The 15,656-nt window shown below is 35.6% G+C and overlaps 1 protein-coding gene across 4 annotated transcripts in view; it reads right to left on the bottom strand.

Moving 5' to 3' along the window:
• Nucleotides 1–398: 398 nt before the first annotated feature.
• The window catches only part of gabra1 (gamma-aminobutyric acid type A receptor subunit alpha1), a 45,061-nt gene continuing 29,803 nt past the window's right edge, over nucleotides 399–15,656 (bottom strand). For all 4 annotated transcript variants that reach the window (XM_036142875.1, XM_036142873.1, XM_036142876.1 and 1 more), the window contains exons 9-10: nucleotides 6,749–6,951; nucleotides 399–5,275 (exon numbers count right to left, since the gene is read on the bottom strand). In XM_036142875.1, the coding sequence (XP_035998768.1) occupies nucleotides 4,955–5,275; nucleotides 6,749–6,951 (524 nt within the window). In that variant the 3' untranslated portion in view covers nucleotides 399–4,954. The remainder of the gene's footprint in view (nucleotides 5,276–6,748; nucleotides 6,952–15,656) is intronic.

Here is a 15,656-nt window from a genome sequence, read left to right as displayed (position 1 = left end):
GACATGAACTGCAGGTGCCTTTGGTCAGGAAATCCATCATTGCTCAATATAAATTTAGCCTATTTGCACTGTCTAAATATGTAATATATATAAAAAAAATATTTTCATGCTTAGATAAATGAACAAGGAGCGCCCTTATAGTGACGCAAAATAGAGCGAAGCAAATTTTGCTTCGCTCTATTTGCCTAAATGGCGTCATTTGCATTGCGGACTGTTAATTTGCTCCTGAATGTACCTTTACAAATGGATAACATGTAAATCACCTGCTCCATTCACCTTGTTCGCGTTCGGTGGGAATGTACCTGTAGGATTTTATACAGTTTATCAGCGAAAACATTTTAAATAATAAATAATGAAAACACTTTCTGTCAGGTGATTCACAGAAGCAGACAAACTAGTCATTTGTTTTCTTTTTATTTAAAGACTAATGCAGAGAATCAGGATTTACAGGGCCATATCATAACCAAAAGAAACAAAAAAGAGAACATCTACAGGTTTACCAATTCATCTACATCAATCACAACCCTCTATCAGTTTCACTGAACTACCAGCATATGTGGTGCATGTAGATATGTGAGCTTGTGTGCATTTCATGTGTTTTAATGTCCATACGATTTCAATCTTTTTCTGGTTTCTTTCACCCTAAATGACCTTTTGTGCTTTAGAAAATTACTATTTTTTTTATTTCTTTTAAGTGGAAATCAGAATACATTATGCTTGATTAAAAATACAAGAAAAAAAAATCCAGTAGCTATCAAGGAATAACCAAAAGAAAGCATATGCTGATGAAAACTGCAATGGACCCGTAAGTATGTGGTATTTACATATATGAAATGGGTGAAGGTAATAGTAGGAAGCTCATGGCTGTACTGTGCCTCATGTTTCACATTCTGAAGCAATAAATATAGCAAAACCAGACCTGCAAAAAAAGACAATATATACTTGGAAATGGTTTTTAGTCTTTGTCTCTTCTTTCTTTGATTACTTAGGTAATATGCTTCCAATGCAAAACTCTCAAACTGTAGAAAATTCACTTTTTTTTTTCATTTTACCTTGTAAAGCCAAAAATTATGTAGTATCTTTGAGTTATCAAATTAAGGAAATAAGAAATATTTTCTTATATCAAGTAACATGTCTATGTCCCCTCACTTTTGCTATCAAAAAGAATAGAAGAAAATCAGAAAAAAAATTGTACTTAAATGCAGATTTTGACAACAAGGTACTAAGGAGATCTTGTTACAGTTTTGCTCCTGATTTTTTTTTTTTGGCTCAATCTCTTTATTGCACGACCCTGGATAAAAAGTGCAACTGACAATGAAAGCCATTTCCCCCCTCAACCAAAGACAAATCCAAAGCACAAACAAAAGAGATAATCCACTGTGTTCTTCAATGTCACCCTGTATGGCCATTGTTTGAAGGAAAAAAAAATAAGCTAATATGTGTGCAGCTGATATAAAAGCTAAGCTATTTTCTTTATTTTTTCATTATAACTTGTAAATCTAAAGCTTAATGGTAATGGAGAAAAAGGTCAATGATGTGGTTCGAAGCTGTTCTTGCATAGCACAAAGCCGACTACATGAATTTAATGTTATTGTTCTTTTTAAATGTGCAAAATGCATAACAATAGATTGATAATACAAACAATATTCATCATATTTGCTAGTATCTTCAATAATATAATCAAATGCTGTATGTATTATGTATTTTACATATGTATATATCTATATATATATTTCTTCATGATAATAAACATAAATACATTTTTTTTTTTAATTCAAACATCTTTGTACAACTCTGTATCCTGAACCTTACAGTTCCTTGACCCTCTGCTTGTAGGTAAAGTGGCCGTGAACAGTGGACTGCTTGCATATGCTTGCAAAAGTTTTCCATTCAGGGATAAATTTAGAAGTGATCATAACGGTGATGCCAATATAATAGAAAAACAGCTCTAATCTCTTCTTCCTTTCAATTCTGGTAGGAGTGTGATCGTTTAACAGCACAACACAAAATGTAATCCCCTGCAAAGTCCTCATACACCTTGAACCTTTCCACAGTTTGTCACAATACGACCACAAACTTGAACGTATTTTAATGAGATTTTTTTCGGATAGACAAACACAAAGTGGCGCATTTTTAAGAGCTTGAAGGTAGATGGCACAAGGCTTTTACAGATAAAAATTTATTTATATTCAACCCTTTTACTCTGATTCTCTCGAAAAAAATTCCAGTTCAGTCAATTTCATAAATAGAGTTCACCTCTCTGTACTTTAATGTCATTATATACCCAGTGTTTTTTGTTTAAAAAACCTAAGAGGTTTTGTCTCAAAACAGTAGACAAAAAAACGGCATAAAGATCCTGAAACTAAATAGTTGGGTCGGAGATGGAGTTGGTGTGAGATTATAAGCATGCTTATATTTAAAAACAATATCCCAAGCTTTTGCCATCTCATGTAATACTGATAAATGCACCAGAAAACAATAGCATTACCATGAGGAAATATGGTTTTGGTGGGTCCTGGAAATAGCTTTTCATAGATACTTTCCATCCCTTCCGATTGATCTTGAGCTATTTTGCAAAAAGGAATATAAATACCTCAAAGGGTTTTACATAATAGCGATTTTATAGGGGTCGAAAACAAGTGTGTTCCACTAAAACAATAATATTAATAATAATTTGAATCACTTTCCTAATGTCCTACTTTGTGTTGGTCTATCATGTAACGTTCCAATAAATTACCTTTAAGTTTGCCAGCACAGCAAAATATATAAATGTTCAAGGGATATTGATAGTTTTGCAAGGTTTTGTACAGATAGCCCTCCACAGTTCTTATATGTGTGGCTTAGTTCAATCTCCTGTAAAATACATTCAGCACAGCACACTGAGAAGCTGCAAAGCAGCACCGTGGTACTCTGCTTTCATCAAAGAGTGTCTGAAATGAAGCTAAGGGCTTCACAAAGCAAGATGGTGACACAAAGCCTGCCATTTTTTACCCACATATCAAAAGTATGTAATAAATTTCAATGTCCAGCACGCATGATACCACAAGAACAGATGGGTCAGTGCAAAGCTACAATGGATATCACCCCCAGACTGAGTGACAGGTTCAGGTCCTAAGGAAAGCCCTTACTAATTGATATTGCTACATTAACATAATTTAAAATTGGACTGTTTAGAAACCTTTACATGTCACATCACAGGAGAAGCATTTCCTAAAAGTCTGTGTTGTTTTTTTTATCTAAAAAATGAAAAGGAAGCAAGCAATGTTCTAAACCCGAATGAAAACATTCTTTTCACTTTAGTTTCTGTTGGTTGGAAGAGGGATTGACATCATGCTACAAAAATATATTCATCTTCATCCCTATCGTAGAACTACAAGACAAGTCCTCTGTGTGGAACACAGCGCCGACTAACCTAAGATACAGTGCCACTTCAACTCATTGTCTTTTTCCCCCTTTTGTCTCTTTCGTTCTCTCTCCCTGTCTCTCGCTGTTGCTCACCGAACAAGCAGCAACAAAATGACTCCAAACGGGGCATGTGATACTGAAAGGCAGTGTAGCTGGTACTTTCTGAGTATTTTGTCTCAATTTTCTTTCCAGTGAATCTGGAAACTGTAGTAAACGTGGTCAGCGTTGGGATTCAGTGGGATGGAAAATAAAGATGTGCCGTCAATCCACAAATCCATTGCACCTTCAATTCTGGAAATGATAAAGGCACTTCTCCCCCATCTCAATGTGCCCCATCACTTTTTTTAACTGATGCTATCTAAACCTTTCTACAAATGCTGTTTCAGCAAAGGAGGCCCAAGCTTAAATAAGCATAACTAAAAACAAAAGGTAACAAAAAAAAGTTAAATAAACCAAACAAAAGTACGAAAATGCCATGTTTAATTCTGATCATTTGCAATGGTTCTACAATCTTGCTTATAACTAGCCATCATTAGAAAGGATTTTTTTTGTTGTTGTTGTCGGTGTGGTCACAAACACCCAGCTGAATAACATTTAAATTCAGTTTGAAACAGATTTGGCGTGGAATGTTGACCAGGTGAGAAACAGTCACTCAAACATGAATGATCTCAGTTTATGCTCTATTTGTAGAAGGAACCATAAAGATAAACAAAGTGGAAAAAAAAGTTTACCCATCTGTTGATTTGGTAAACACCCCTTTAGTTAGACTTTGCTAAGCTTAATCATAATAAAGACATCTCTAACACTTGATAATATTTACAATGCAGTGAAAGGAAATCCATATATTTTCAGTTCTGTATACAGAGATGATTTAAACTTTGTATGTTTTTTCCTCTAAATAAACGGTGTCCACTGAGACATGTTTTATTGCTATTGCAGAAACAATAAAATATATATATACTTTTTTTTTTTTTTTAAAGAATGACACAATCTAATAAACGTTCTATCTAGAATGGAAGATATATTTTAAAAATAATGAGCGTAGCACTGGTGACATCAAATACCCCAAGCCATCAGTCAACACTGGTCTGAATTCTGAATAAACAAATGTAAATCATAAGATCTCCTGCCCATGCATATTCACAGGTGCCTTTTTTTACTGTCTGTAATTCCATGTTTTAAAATGGGTTAACAAAAACAAAGAAACGAAAAAGGGAGGTACTCAAACAAGAACACATTTAACACTGCCCCAAGAAAAACTCAGGCTGTGAAGTTGTAGAATATCATTCTCTTAGCTAGATATTTATAGTAGCATTTTGTAGTAGCATCCTCTCAGACCTGAACAACACCCTTTTAAAAGTCTGAATTAATCTTCTTTTCTGTATTGTGTTTCTTTTGAAATCTTCAAAATTTTGGTAAACATTGAAGCAATGCAACAACTGGATATTCAAACCAGAGTGGACGCAATGTTTATCTCAAAATAACCACTTTTTTTGTAAAAGGAATTAAGAAAAACAAATGAATTAAAAGAACAACAAAAAAAGATGGATTAGGTGTGATTGACCCCCTGCAATTTGGGCTTCTTATTCAAGTAGGTTGCCCAGTAGACCAAGTTAAAGGTTCCAAAGAGCAGAGGGAAGGCTATTCTGGCAATCCTGTCTATCTTGCTCACACTGTTAAAGGTCTTCTTGGCCTCTGGGGGCTTGGGTTTTGGCTCCTCCTTGGGCTCATCTGGTGGTGGAGGAGCGCTTTTGGCGATTGTGGCCAATCCAGGGTTCCTGGCAGGATTGGGTGCGAAGGGTGTAGCAGTGGGAGGTGGGTAGGCCGTTGTGTTGTTCTTCTTCAGGAGAGACTCCTTCTTCTTCTTTTGCTGATTTTGTTTTTTAGGGAAAGATTCGTGGGGAAAAGCGAAACAAAAGCAAATATTTAAGTTTACACAATGCACAAAATGTTTCAGATAGATTTTTCTTCTCTGGCTATATAGGTGTATCTCAAATTAGAATAACATTGAAAATGTAATTTATTTCAGTGACTGAATTCACAGAGTTCATCAAAATATATAGATTAATTACAAGCTTACTGATGTTTATATATCTTAATTACGATGATTTTTCTGTATAAAGATAATTAAGACATATTTATTGACCTAGAAGAGTTTTATGGGTAAGGCTGGATAAATTCACAATGTGTGGCAAGAAAGCACAAAGAAATACATAAATAAATATATAAATAACCATATGTGCTTTTAACATATAAGGACTTCTAATTCTAAGTAAGTCATATTTATTTATTTAAATGTGTATTTTAAAAATCTTGAGACATTATTTTTAGAGATAAATGTAGTCATGGAGAGTAAGGCATGTGTGGGGTGAAGGCTGGCCCATTAGATGAAAGCTACGAGATAAGCGCCATATTGATGGAGGAGACGGTGTCAGGTTTGGGAATTTTAGAGTCTTATCTTTTTATGGCCGAAGTTTTCAATATCATTTGAATGAAAAAAATATAAATGTGCATGTATACATGTTTATTAAACAGTGTATGTGGCACTTTGGCTGTTTCAGAGAACAGTTCGTTTTCTCATGAATTTAACTCGCATCCTTGAAACAATTATTATAGGATAAAAAAGGGCGTTAGATTGCTCTGTTCTCTAGCTGAAGGAAACAGTGCGGCACTGCTAACTACAGCGTGCAGACAAGTAGAGCAGAAAGCACAAGATGAACACTAAACTATTAATGTTCATGTCATGTTTCTCAAATAGCATATTATATTAGATGATGTGGAGAGTGCAACAAAATGTTCTCCGTCCAAACCAACATGCCATGCAATCATTGTAAATGTTTATCCATTTAGGACTCCTTAGAAAAATGTGTGCGTGTAGTTTTTATTTTTATTTTTTATATAATTTTGACTGACTGGACTGAAGAAAAATTATTTGAGAGCTGAAAACATAATTTTGTTTATATTCAAGATAGTCCTTTAAACCACTTTTAAACCTTATGTCAGATATAGGCAATTCAAATTTGAGTTAGTCTTTTGAAAAGCACTTAAAGTTAATGTAAAAGTAGGAAGGTTCTGCTGTCCCACTCATAACAAATCAAATAATAGGAAAGACATATATTACAGTAAAACTACCGTAATCAAGCTTTTCAGAAATTGCTTACAATAGATTGTATAGCTACAAGGTGGAAATCTGTTTTGATTTTCCCAGTACACATCGACTTTGTTATTTCAGAAAAAACAGATCTTGAGTAAAGATGTACCATTGTATTTTTTTTTCTTTTTCAACTATATACAAAAAACAAACATCTGCTAATACATAAAGCCTTTTACAATGCATACGTACCTTCTCAGGGACCACACTTTTTCCATCCCACGCATAACCCCTCTTGGTGAAGTAGTTCACTGTGGCAAACTCGATGAGGGCGGAGAAGACAAATGCGTAGCAGACGGCAATGAACCAGTCCATAGCTGTGGCATAGGCCACTTTAGGGAGAGAGTTTCTAGCACTGATACTGAGAGTGGTCATGGTCAGGACAGTTGTCACTCCTGCCGGGAGACAAAGCGAAAAGAGCAATGAGGGTTATGTGGAGTAATGCAGGAAGAATGTCAGTTGTAAACAGAATGAAGAAGAAAGATAAAACGAGATGAATTTAATTCTAACTTTGACAGTACTATTATCCGGAAACAAAGAGACTTTTGAAGTATCCCTATTTTGGAAGTTGGAAAATGAATGTACTGTGATCGAATGATCAGATTTAAAGACATTTTGTTCATTTCAAATACGTCAGCAGCTGACACACAGCCTTGCAGTTTTAGTCTTTGTATTGTGGAGGTTTGTATACCAGAGATGCATGGTATTTAATTTTTACACCCACGGGCTCTACTGTTGTCAGCGCTGTTGCACTGATGCAAAAAGGTACTGGCCCAGGTTTATATCTTGGTTAGGGCCCTTTTGTATGGAGTTTGCATGTTCTCTAAGTGCATGTATTTTGGGTTAATAGGTCCCTCTGCATTGCCCTTAAATACAAGTGGTAGCCCTGGTTGTCTCTGTGTTGCCCACTTATGAACTTACGAACCACCCAGGGTGTACCCTGGCTCTTGTCCATTAAGCACTTGAGATAACCACCAGTATAGAAAATTAATTAATACACACTGGTTTGTTTAAATAACTGTAAGTAATAGCTGTCCATAAATGTCTAGGATCTTTAAGCTTTTTCTTAAGTAGAATTAAGCTGTGTTCTTTTATCCTGGACCATAAAAAAGAAAGAAATTAAGAAAAAATACAAGGATTTATGTTTAACTCTGTACAAATATACTCATCCAGCATAACATTATGACACCACAATATATGTGTCTATGCACCCATATATATGCCATATACAATATAATACATTGTGATGCACTGCCTATTCTGACACCTGGCTATCAGAAACAACTTATTTTGGATTTTAATTTAAAGCAACTCATATGCTACATTAGACCACACAGGCCACCCTTCGTTCCCCATGCATCAATGAGCCATGACCACCATTAACCTTGCCATCATCAAGAGGAGCAGATTTGGAATTGCTCTGACCCTGTCATCCAGCCACCAAAATATCCCTTTTTCAAACTTGAAAAAAAAAAGAAAGAACAAATCTTATTTTTCCTTCTCTAAGAAATCAACTTCAAGGACACAATGTTCACTCGGTACTTAATATAGCCTATTAACACGTGTCATTATTAAAGGGAATTTAGTGTTCATGACAATGTCAATGGTCATGATATTATTAGTAATAAATGTAGACTTTAACCTAATTAAACATAATGTTTTGATTTCCTTCTAGCTATAATCCTGAGATTAGTTTCCTGGAAAAGCTGAAGGACATTTCACTAACATTGTGCATTCCTAATTTATACACGAGAAAGCACAGATGACTCATGGCTAAACGTACTGATTACCAGAGTTGAAAAGCACACATCTTGTTTTTCCTAATTTAGACCTTCAGACTTTTTTTTCTTTTTTTGCAATTACAATAATGATTATGACAAAACTTGTATATTGTATTTTGAAATAAAATGGTCTGACACAGAGTGCACTGCGTCTCAAATCTAAAAAGTCATATTGCTCTACTAAATCAGCTGAGCAAGGTATGATGAGCCATTATTAAGCAGTGGAGTAACTGGGTCAAACCATATCTAATAGAGTGGAGCTCATTTTAGAACAAGCAACTGCAGATGCTTAGACCCCGAGTAAAATCAGCCTGAACTATCATGAAAAACAGCTGGTTTGCGGATATAATTATAAACATATAATTTATAAATTATATGCACAAAAAATAAATCCACACACACTACATGTTGATTATGGTTACATTCAAACATATTTTCTTAAAAATGTTCTTTACTGATACACATGACTCTATGTACTTGAAACTGTAGACAACATTATCATTGATAATAACACTAACAACAATAAGTAATAAGTACATATGTGATGGATTTGCTATCTTTGCATAATATGAACAAAAGTGACCATCCAGGTCATGCAGCTCTTATTTATAACTATGGAGTTTAGTCATGCATTTGGGACAATCAAATAAGTAGGTCAAGTATATTAATGCTAGAGGATTTTGTTTTTTAAAGCTACTTTATTTTGTATGTCAGTACAGCTTTTCACATTATTTACTGACTGACTGATACGGAGAACAAAAATAAAGAATACCCGGTTACCCTGATAAAATAAAATGCAGAGACATATCCTCTTATAGCTAAATGTATACCATTATGTGTGTGAATACAATTTAAATGCAGAATTTACACCCAAACATGCCCAGCACAGCATACAGTACTGAGCTCATATGTGCAATCTTGACTTACTGGAAAATGGAAATATGTACCCAAAATTCATTTGCTACTTTCCATCTTATTATAGTATAGAGCTTCTAACACCGGGCTTGATGTTTTTTTATCCATGTTGCTGCGCCATTTTAGTTTTTTGTAAATATAAATTACATAAATTGTGATGTACAATGAAAAAACTATGTTGAGGTAACAGTTCAAATCCTGTTAAATATGGGAACATGGTTTCAACATTTGCTGGCTGACTGTGACTCTTACACAGAGCTATCGTTTGGACAGCACAGAGTTCCCCGCTGGATACCTGCAGGATAAAAAGGGGATAGTGCCTCTGCTTCAGCCAAAAAGAGCTTCGCCTAACATCCACTGCATATGAAATGGGAATTACAGAAGTGAGAAGCATGAAAGGAAATATTTTGAGGGAAAAACGAGCTCTAACTCAACAGTATACGGAGCCTTGGATAGGCGCTCACGCCCTTTGAGTCATTTCATATTTTGACACATCACAATCACACGCTTCAGTGTATTCTGTTGGGCTTGAATGAGATAGACGTACACAAAAAAGCACATAATTGTGAAGTGGATGAAAAGGATACATGTTCACAATTGTCAAAAATCAAGATATAAATAGTGTAAGATGCAGCCATTTCTTGTTAGAGGCCACCTAATTGATAAATAAAGTCAAGCTATCTGCATTTTAATCTCAGTATACATGCAGCCGTTCTATATAAAGGAATGAGAGGTTTGTTATGGAACATTAGTGAACAAACAGCATATTGAATACCAGGGAACACATCTGATAGAAATAAAGTTGAAAAGCAGTTTAAGATAGGTTCATGGTTTTAAAAGCCATAGCCCAAGCTTTGACCAACCATTTTACAATTTAATGTCCAAAAAATGAAAATACTATCTGCAAACTGACTAAGACATGGAAGTCCACTTTAACTGGGCAAGGATAACATTAATTAGTGAAGCAGCCAACAGGACCTTTATAAGTCACAGGGAGCTGATCAAGTGGGAAAATCATTTGGCAAGAGGACTATTAATCATGCTCGGCACTAAACAAATCTTTTCAAAAATGTGGCAAGAAGACATCAATGAAAGTCCTAGATTTGGTCTCCCTCAAGTCAGTAGGGGATACAGGAAAGAATGTGGAAAAGGGAGCTCTGGTCCGATGAAAGCAAAATATGACTATTGGGCCTACATAAAAATGCATTGTGTGACTGAAGACTATCTCATGACAGGACCCTGTAAAAACAATATCCTCACAAAGAAATATGGTGGTAGCAGCTTGATGGTATGGGGGATCATGTTCTTCTGCACTGACAGGAAAGCTAGTCTTACTTGATGAGATGATGGATAGAGCTAAACACAGAGTGATCCTTTACAAAACCAGTTGGAGGGAGCAAATTACTTCAGTCTCGGGTGGACAGTGATCCTAAAAATACAGCTAAAGCTACAAATGATTTGGTTTAGATTTAGATCAAAGCAAATTCATTTGTAAGAATGGCCCAGTTAAAGTGCTGATCAATCTGACAGAGATTTAGCTACATAGCCAAGGATGGGCAAAAATGTTAATTCCATTTAATTTAGATGGGTAAAACTGGTGGAGACATACTCCAGATGGATGGCAGACATAATTGCAGCCAATTGGTTTAATAATGCATCAACTCAGGGGAGGTTGAATAAAACTGAAAATTACACTTCATAGTTTTTTGCTTGTGAAAAAGTTTTGTGTTGATCTATCACATAAAATCCCAATAAATGTACGTTTTTCATTGTAATTTAAAAAGTGTGCAAAAACCTACATTTTAAAGTAGATGCTCAATCCAAAATTAGTTTTGGATAGTATCGATAATTGGAAGAGAGGAGACTTAAGGGCAGTGACATGATGATATTGAAAATACAATTTTCACATCATAGTTATTATGCAACCTTTTCTTCATCTGTAAATCATACAATACTGACAGTTTGTTTAAACTAGAAGTTTTTTCTAAGCAGAAGCTCCTTAATGTTAGCATCCTTGTGCATGTGCTGTGATTTTTCACAATAGGACCAAGAATTCACCTCCTCTTCATCTATCCCGCCCACATACTTATGTGAATAAAGGAAAGATGGTGGATTATTATTATTTTTTTACTTTTTTTTTTACTTACTCTTTTAAGTCTTCCTAATTCAACACATAATTTTTTTTTCAGTTTTGTTCTTTTTTTTGTTTTTAACACTTTGGGCTTTACACAATTTTCAGCTGCATTTGAAGAAAAACGAGTGAGGACAAAAATTGGCCTCCTGAAACATACACCCTTCTTATATGGACACGCTGTATCCCTATAAAAGCTGCGTGTGACTAATTAGGAGCGAGACCAGACTGCCCATATGTCAGTTTGTTTACCAGTAAATCAGCCGTTTAATCGGAGGAGGATGAATGCACCACCTCTTGGTGTTACACAACTCCTTCTAAAAGTGCTGTCATTCTTGTTATCTCCTATAGTTTACCCTGTTTGACAGGCTCTGTTGTCATGGAAACAGGTCTCCCATTTTCTGCAATGTGCACCATGGGTTGGAAGAAAAGGCAAAATAAAAGATTTTGGTTTTGCAATAAAAAAAGGGCATTAATTCAACACACTGAATAATAAGGAATGGTCTGGGCTTTTGCTTACACACTCTAATGTGTTTTGAGGTTGTGAGAGCACAACTGTTTGCAGTTTTCTGCAAACATCTAAATGTACGTGTGGGTGATTGACTAACAAGGCCCAGGTGTGTTTTTTTTTTTTTTTTTTTTTTTTTAACTAGAGGGGGGGAAATATTTTCTCCGTGTCAGCTCAGAGACTGGCATACACAGGAATCATTTAGAACATCGCCCAAATGATACTCCAGAACATGACTGAAGAGCTGGTTTTAAATGACTATTTCATATGTCGCAAGTAACACACTTGAGGCTGTGAAGGGTGATAATGAGCAAATCCACTGACCTGGAATAATTCAACAGGATTATTGCAGATTATTAGATTAGAAACCATCATATTGAGAGTTCCTTCCAATAAAATTATATTTCACTTATACATGATGTCTGCGGCATGTATATGCTTTTTTTGTCTTTATTTACAAGGACACTTTCTTAAAACACACACACACACACACATACATACACAACAGTTAAAAATGTCAAGACATGGAGAAAAACAGTGGGAGAAAAAAAAATATTTACATGCTACAATGATGAATTGCGCTGAAAGCAAAACAACTGGTAGGGTTTACTGGCAATACTGCTCCAGTCAAGGAAAAGATTTATATGACTCGATGCCCCAATCCCCAGGTGTTTGATTATTTTAGTTTTAGGTTCTGGGGATTGTGTGCCTGTCAGTTGTTCACCTTTTAGTATTATTTCTTATTCTGTAGATTCTGTACCTTCCTTCCTGGTTTTCTGTCATTATTTATTCTATTCATTATCGATTTTGTTATTCACTCCTGTTCCAGTTAAATCCTTATTGCCTTGCCTCTGTATTTAGTTCAGTCATTAGTGTGTTTATTTAGCTATTGAGTCTCTTTATTTATTGTACTTTTTGTATGCTCTTTAGATTGTGTTTCCTCCCTGCCTCTGTCCTATGATTGCTCCCCCTTTCCCTCTGTTCAGCCTTCACTACTTCAACCTGTGCTTTCATTATCATCTGATTACCACCACCTGTTCCTCATGCCTTCATTTTCCGTCTCTCCTCCCAGTATTTAGGCAGTTTTGATTTCATGTTCAGGCCACTGGGTCATTGATTTTTGTTCCATGTTTCACCTGCTTTCTGTGATTTCCCTAATATTTTTGTGGACCCCTTCTGTACGTTTAATCTTTTTTTTTTTCATATAAAAAATGCCTCCAAACTCTGCTCTGCATTTTGAGTCTTTTAAAAACCAAAAACATGACACTCTATATACCGAGGGTTAAAGATCAGCAGCTGATTTTCAGTAAATATGGTACAAATAAATGACATCTTCATTATATATGTCTGAATAAGTCAAAACATATTGTAATGTAGCTGTGAGTGAGAATAATCAATCTAATGGACCATCATTACCCAGTTGTAATGTAAAACAGACGTAAAATGTACGAAACTCTCCATGATCACAAATTGTACCAAAGGTCAAATGAGTCTTCAAGGTAAGGGATGAAATTGTTACTTTTTGTTCTGACACTTGGTTATTTTATCTTTTAAAACTCTGCTGTATTAGTCACGACCTCTGAATAACATATTTCTGCTAATCTGACAAATCTCAAGCAAGCGAATAAATGTCCAGGCCCTGCATCACATGAAAACTACAGACAACACCCTGTCAGCGAGAGCAAGGCTCCAGGATAAAGCTTTTGTATTTCTGTCACGCTTAGTGGTTCCAAGCAGACATGTCTCTCAAACGATGTTTTGACTGAGAAAACAACCAATCAAACATGACAATCAAAATGTGGGTCAAAAGTACAACTGTGAAGCGAAAAGCCTGCTGACTCAAAGCACACCCGGTCCTGTATGTGCATCATAAACCATGTGTCTGGATGCTGGAAAGTCTTTGCAAAGAAGATGGTACGGATGTTGAGATTTAAAGATGAAAATACACATCCAGTTTGAGAGCTTACTCATGAATTATTCAATGGCTTTTACTTCCTAGAAGCCAGTGGGAGGATGTGAAGAAACAAGGTTTCGTGTCTAACCACAGATCCATCCAGGTGTCACAGAAATGCATAAAATAAACCCTTTATAACATCTCAATATGCAGGTGTGCCATTTGATTTATCAAAACATGTACTGCCTTCTACTCCTCTGAGAGAAAAGTTCTCACCTAGGAGATGATGTAGACCCAAGCTCTAGATGGAAAATTCAAAGGCACTCAAATTCTGGAATATTTTTGTCTTCTATTCTTTCTGATTACAGAGATCTTATACACATTTTATTAGCTAGCATAAAACTCTAGTAAAAAGGGAAAAGCAGAGTTTACCTATAGTCAAAATAGTGTATCTTGGATTTAAGCGTGCAGTTTACTGATGTAATTCCAGCACATTACAGGCGGTTTTCAGTAAATTAGAATGCCACAAAAAGGTTTATTTCTTAGTATAAGTAATTCTCAGTTCAAAAATAAAGATAATTCAGTATGCAGAGGCATCACACACAACATGCAATCTTCAAGCATTTATGTATTTCTAATCATTTTGAAGATCATGTCTAAAGGGCCATAGTGCAAGTTTAAAGTTGTTGTTTTTTTTCTCTTTCCCATAAATGCCCTTACAATAGCCCGACGTGTAAAATGAGTTATCCTATATTTATTGCAGTTGCCTCTATAGGCTCCATTAGTCAGTTCATGAGAGAGCGAATTGGGTCGTATTCTCTGGGTGTGAGTGTGACGCGGTGCACGGCCTCCTTCACCTGGCTACTCTGTTGAGTTTCTGCCGTCATTGACGCATTAGCGACAGAACATTATAACTTTGTTACCTCAGAAGACATTACGCCTCAAATCAAAAGACCTGTGCAGTTGCCGTGGCAGATCTGTTTCCGCTTCTCGCATGTTCATACTCAACACTGGTGTCATTTGGCGTCTCGCCAGAGGGGTCAGACATCTGGAGAAAAAATCTGGATCTTTTGCTGTGCTAATGAAATCTCAAAATTCAGTTTCTCTGCAAATTATCGTGTTAAATTTGTACAAAAATGTCTTATTTTCTTCAATAATAATCAATAATCCACTGAATCTGAGGTTTGGTCAGATATGTTGGGTGGCCAACCAAGTGCAGTGAAACCATGGACATTAAAGCCAGCGTGCTTTTGCCATTTTTTCCAGATGCCAAGTTATACTGGAAAAGAAAATTGCCATCTCCAGAAAGCTTGTCGGGAGATGGACACATTAATTGGTCTAAGGTGTCTTGGTAGTTGATTTGGAGCTTAAATAAGTAGAGCAGCTCCCAGAAACAACATGGCTTTTCAATCCGTCACTCAAAGCGGAAACTTCTCACTAGACCTCAGCAGCTTAAAAAAATGACACTCTACTCTGACTTTGAAACTTGATTTCTGTATAAAATTTAAAATGTACTTTCTTATGGATTGAATGGTTCACAGTGTATGCTGAAATCTTTGGAGTAATACATTTGTTTTCTTTTCTTGTCTTAGAATTTTGGATTTTCATTAGCCACAAACATCATAATTCATTGGAATTAAGACTTGAACTATATCACAATGTGTGCAATGAATCTGTGTAACAAATGCTGTTTTTGTGATTTGCTGAAATAAGATGACTTTTTGATATTCCAAACTATTGAGATGTATTTGTTTAGGTGTGTGAGGCCAGATTGTTTAAAATCAGTCTATTTACATTACATGTAAACCCCTGGGTCTGAGGCTTGATGAAGTGAGCTGCAATTATAATTTTGTGAATTTTCAAACTTCAGT

This window comes from Fundulus heteroclitus, chromosome 11, assembly GCF_011125445.2.
Source record: "Fundulus heteroclitus isolate FHET01 chromosome 11, MU-UCD_Fhet_4.1, whole genome shotgun sequence".
Classification (NCBI taxonomy): Eukaryota; Metazoa; Chordata; class Actinopteri; order Cyprinodontiformes; family Fundulidae; genus Fundulus; species Fundulus heteroclitus.
This window is presented reverse-complemented; position numbering and strand designations above follow the sequence as displayed.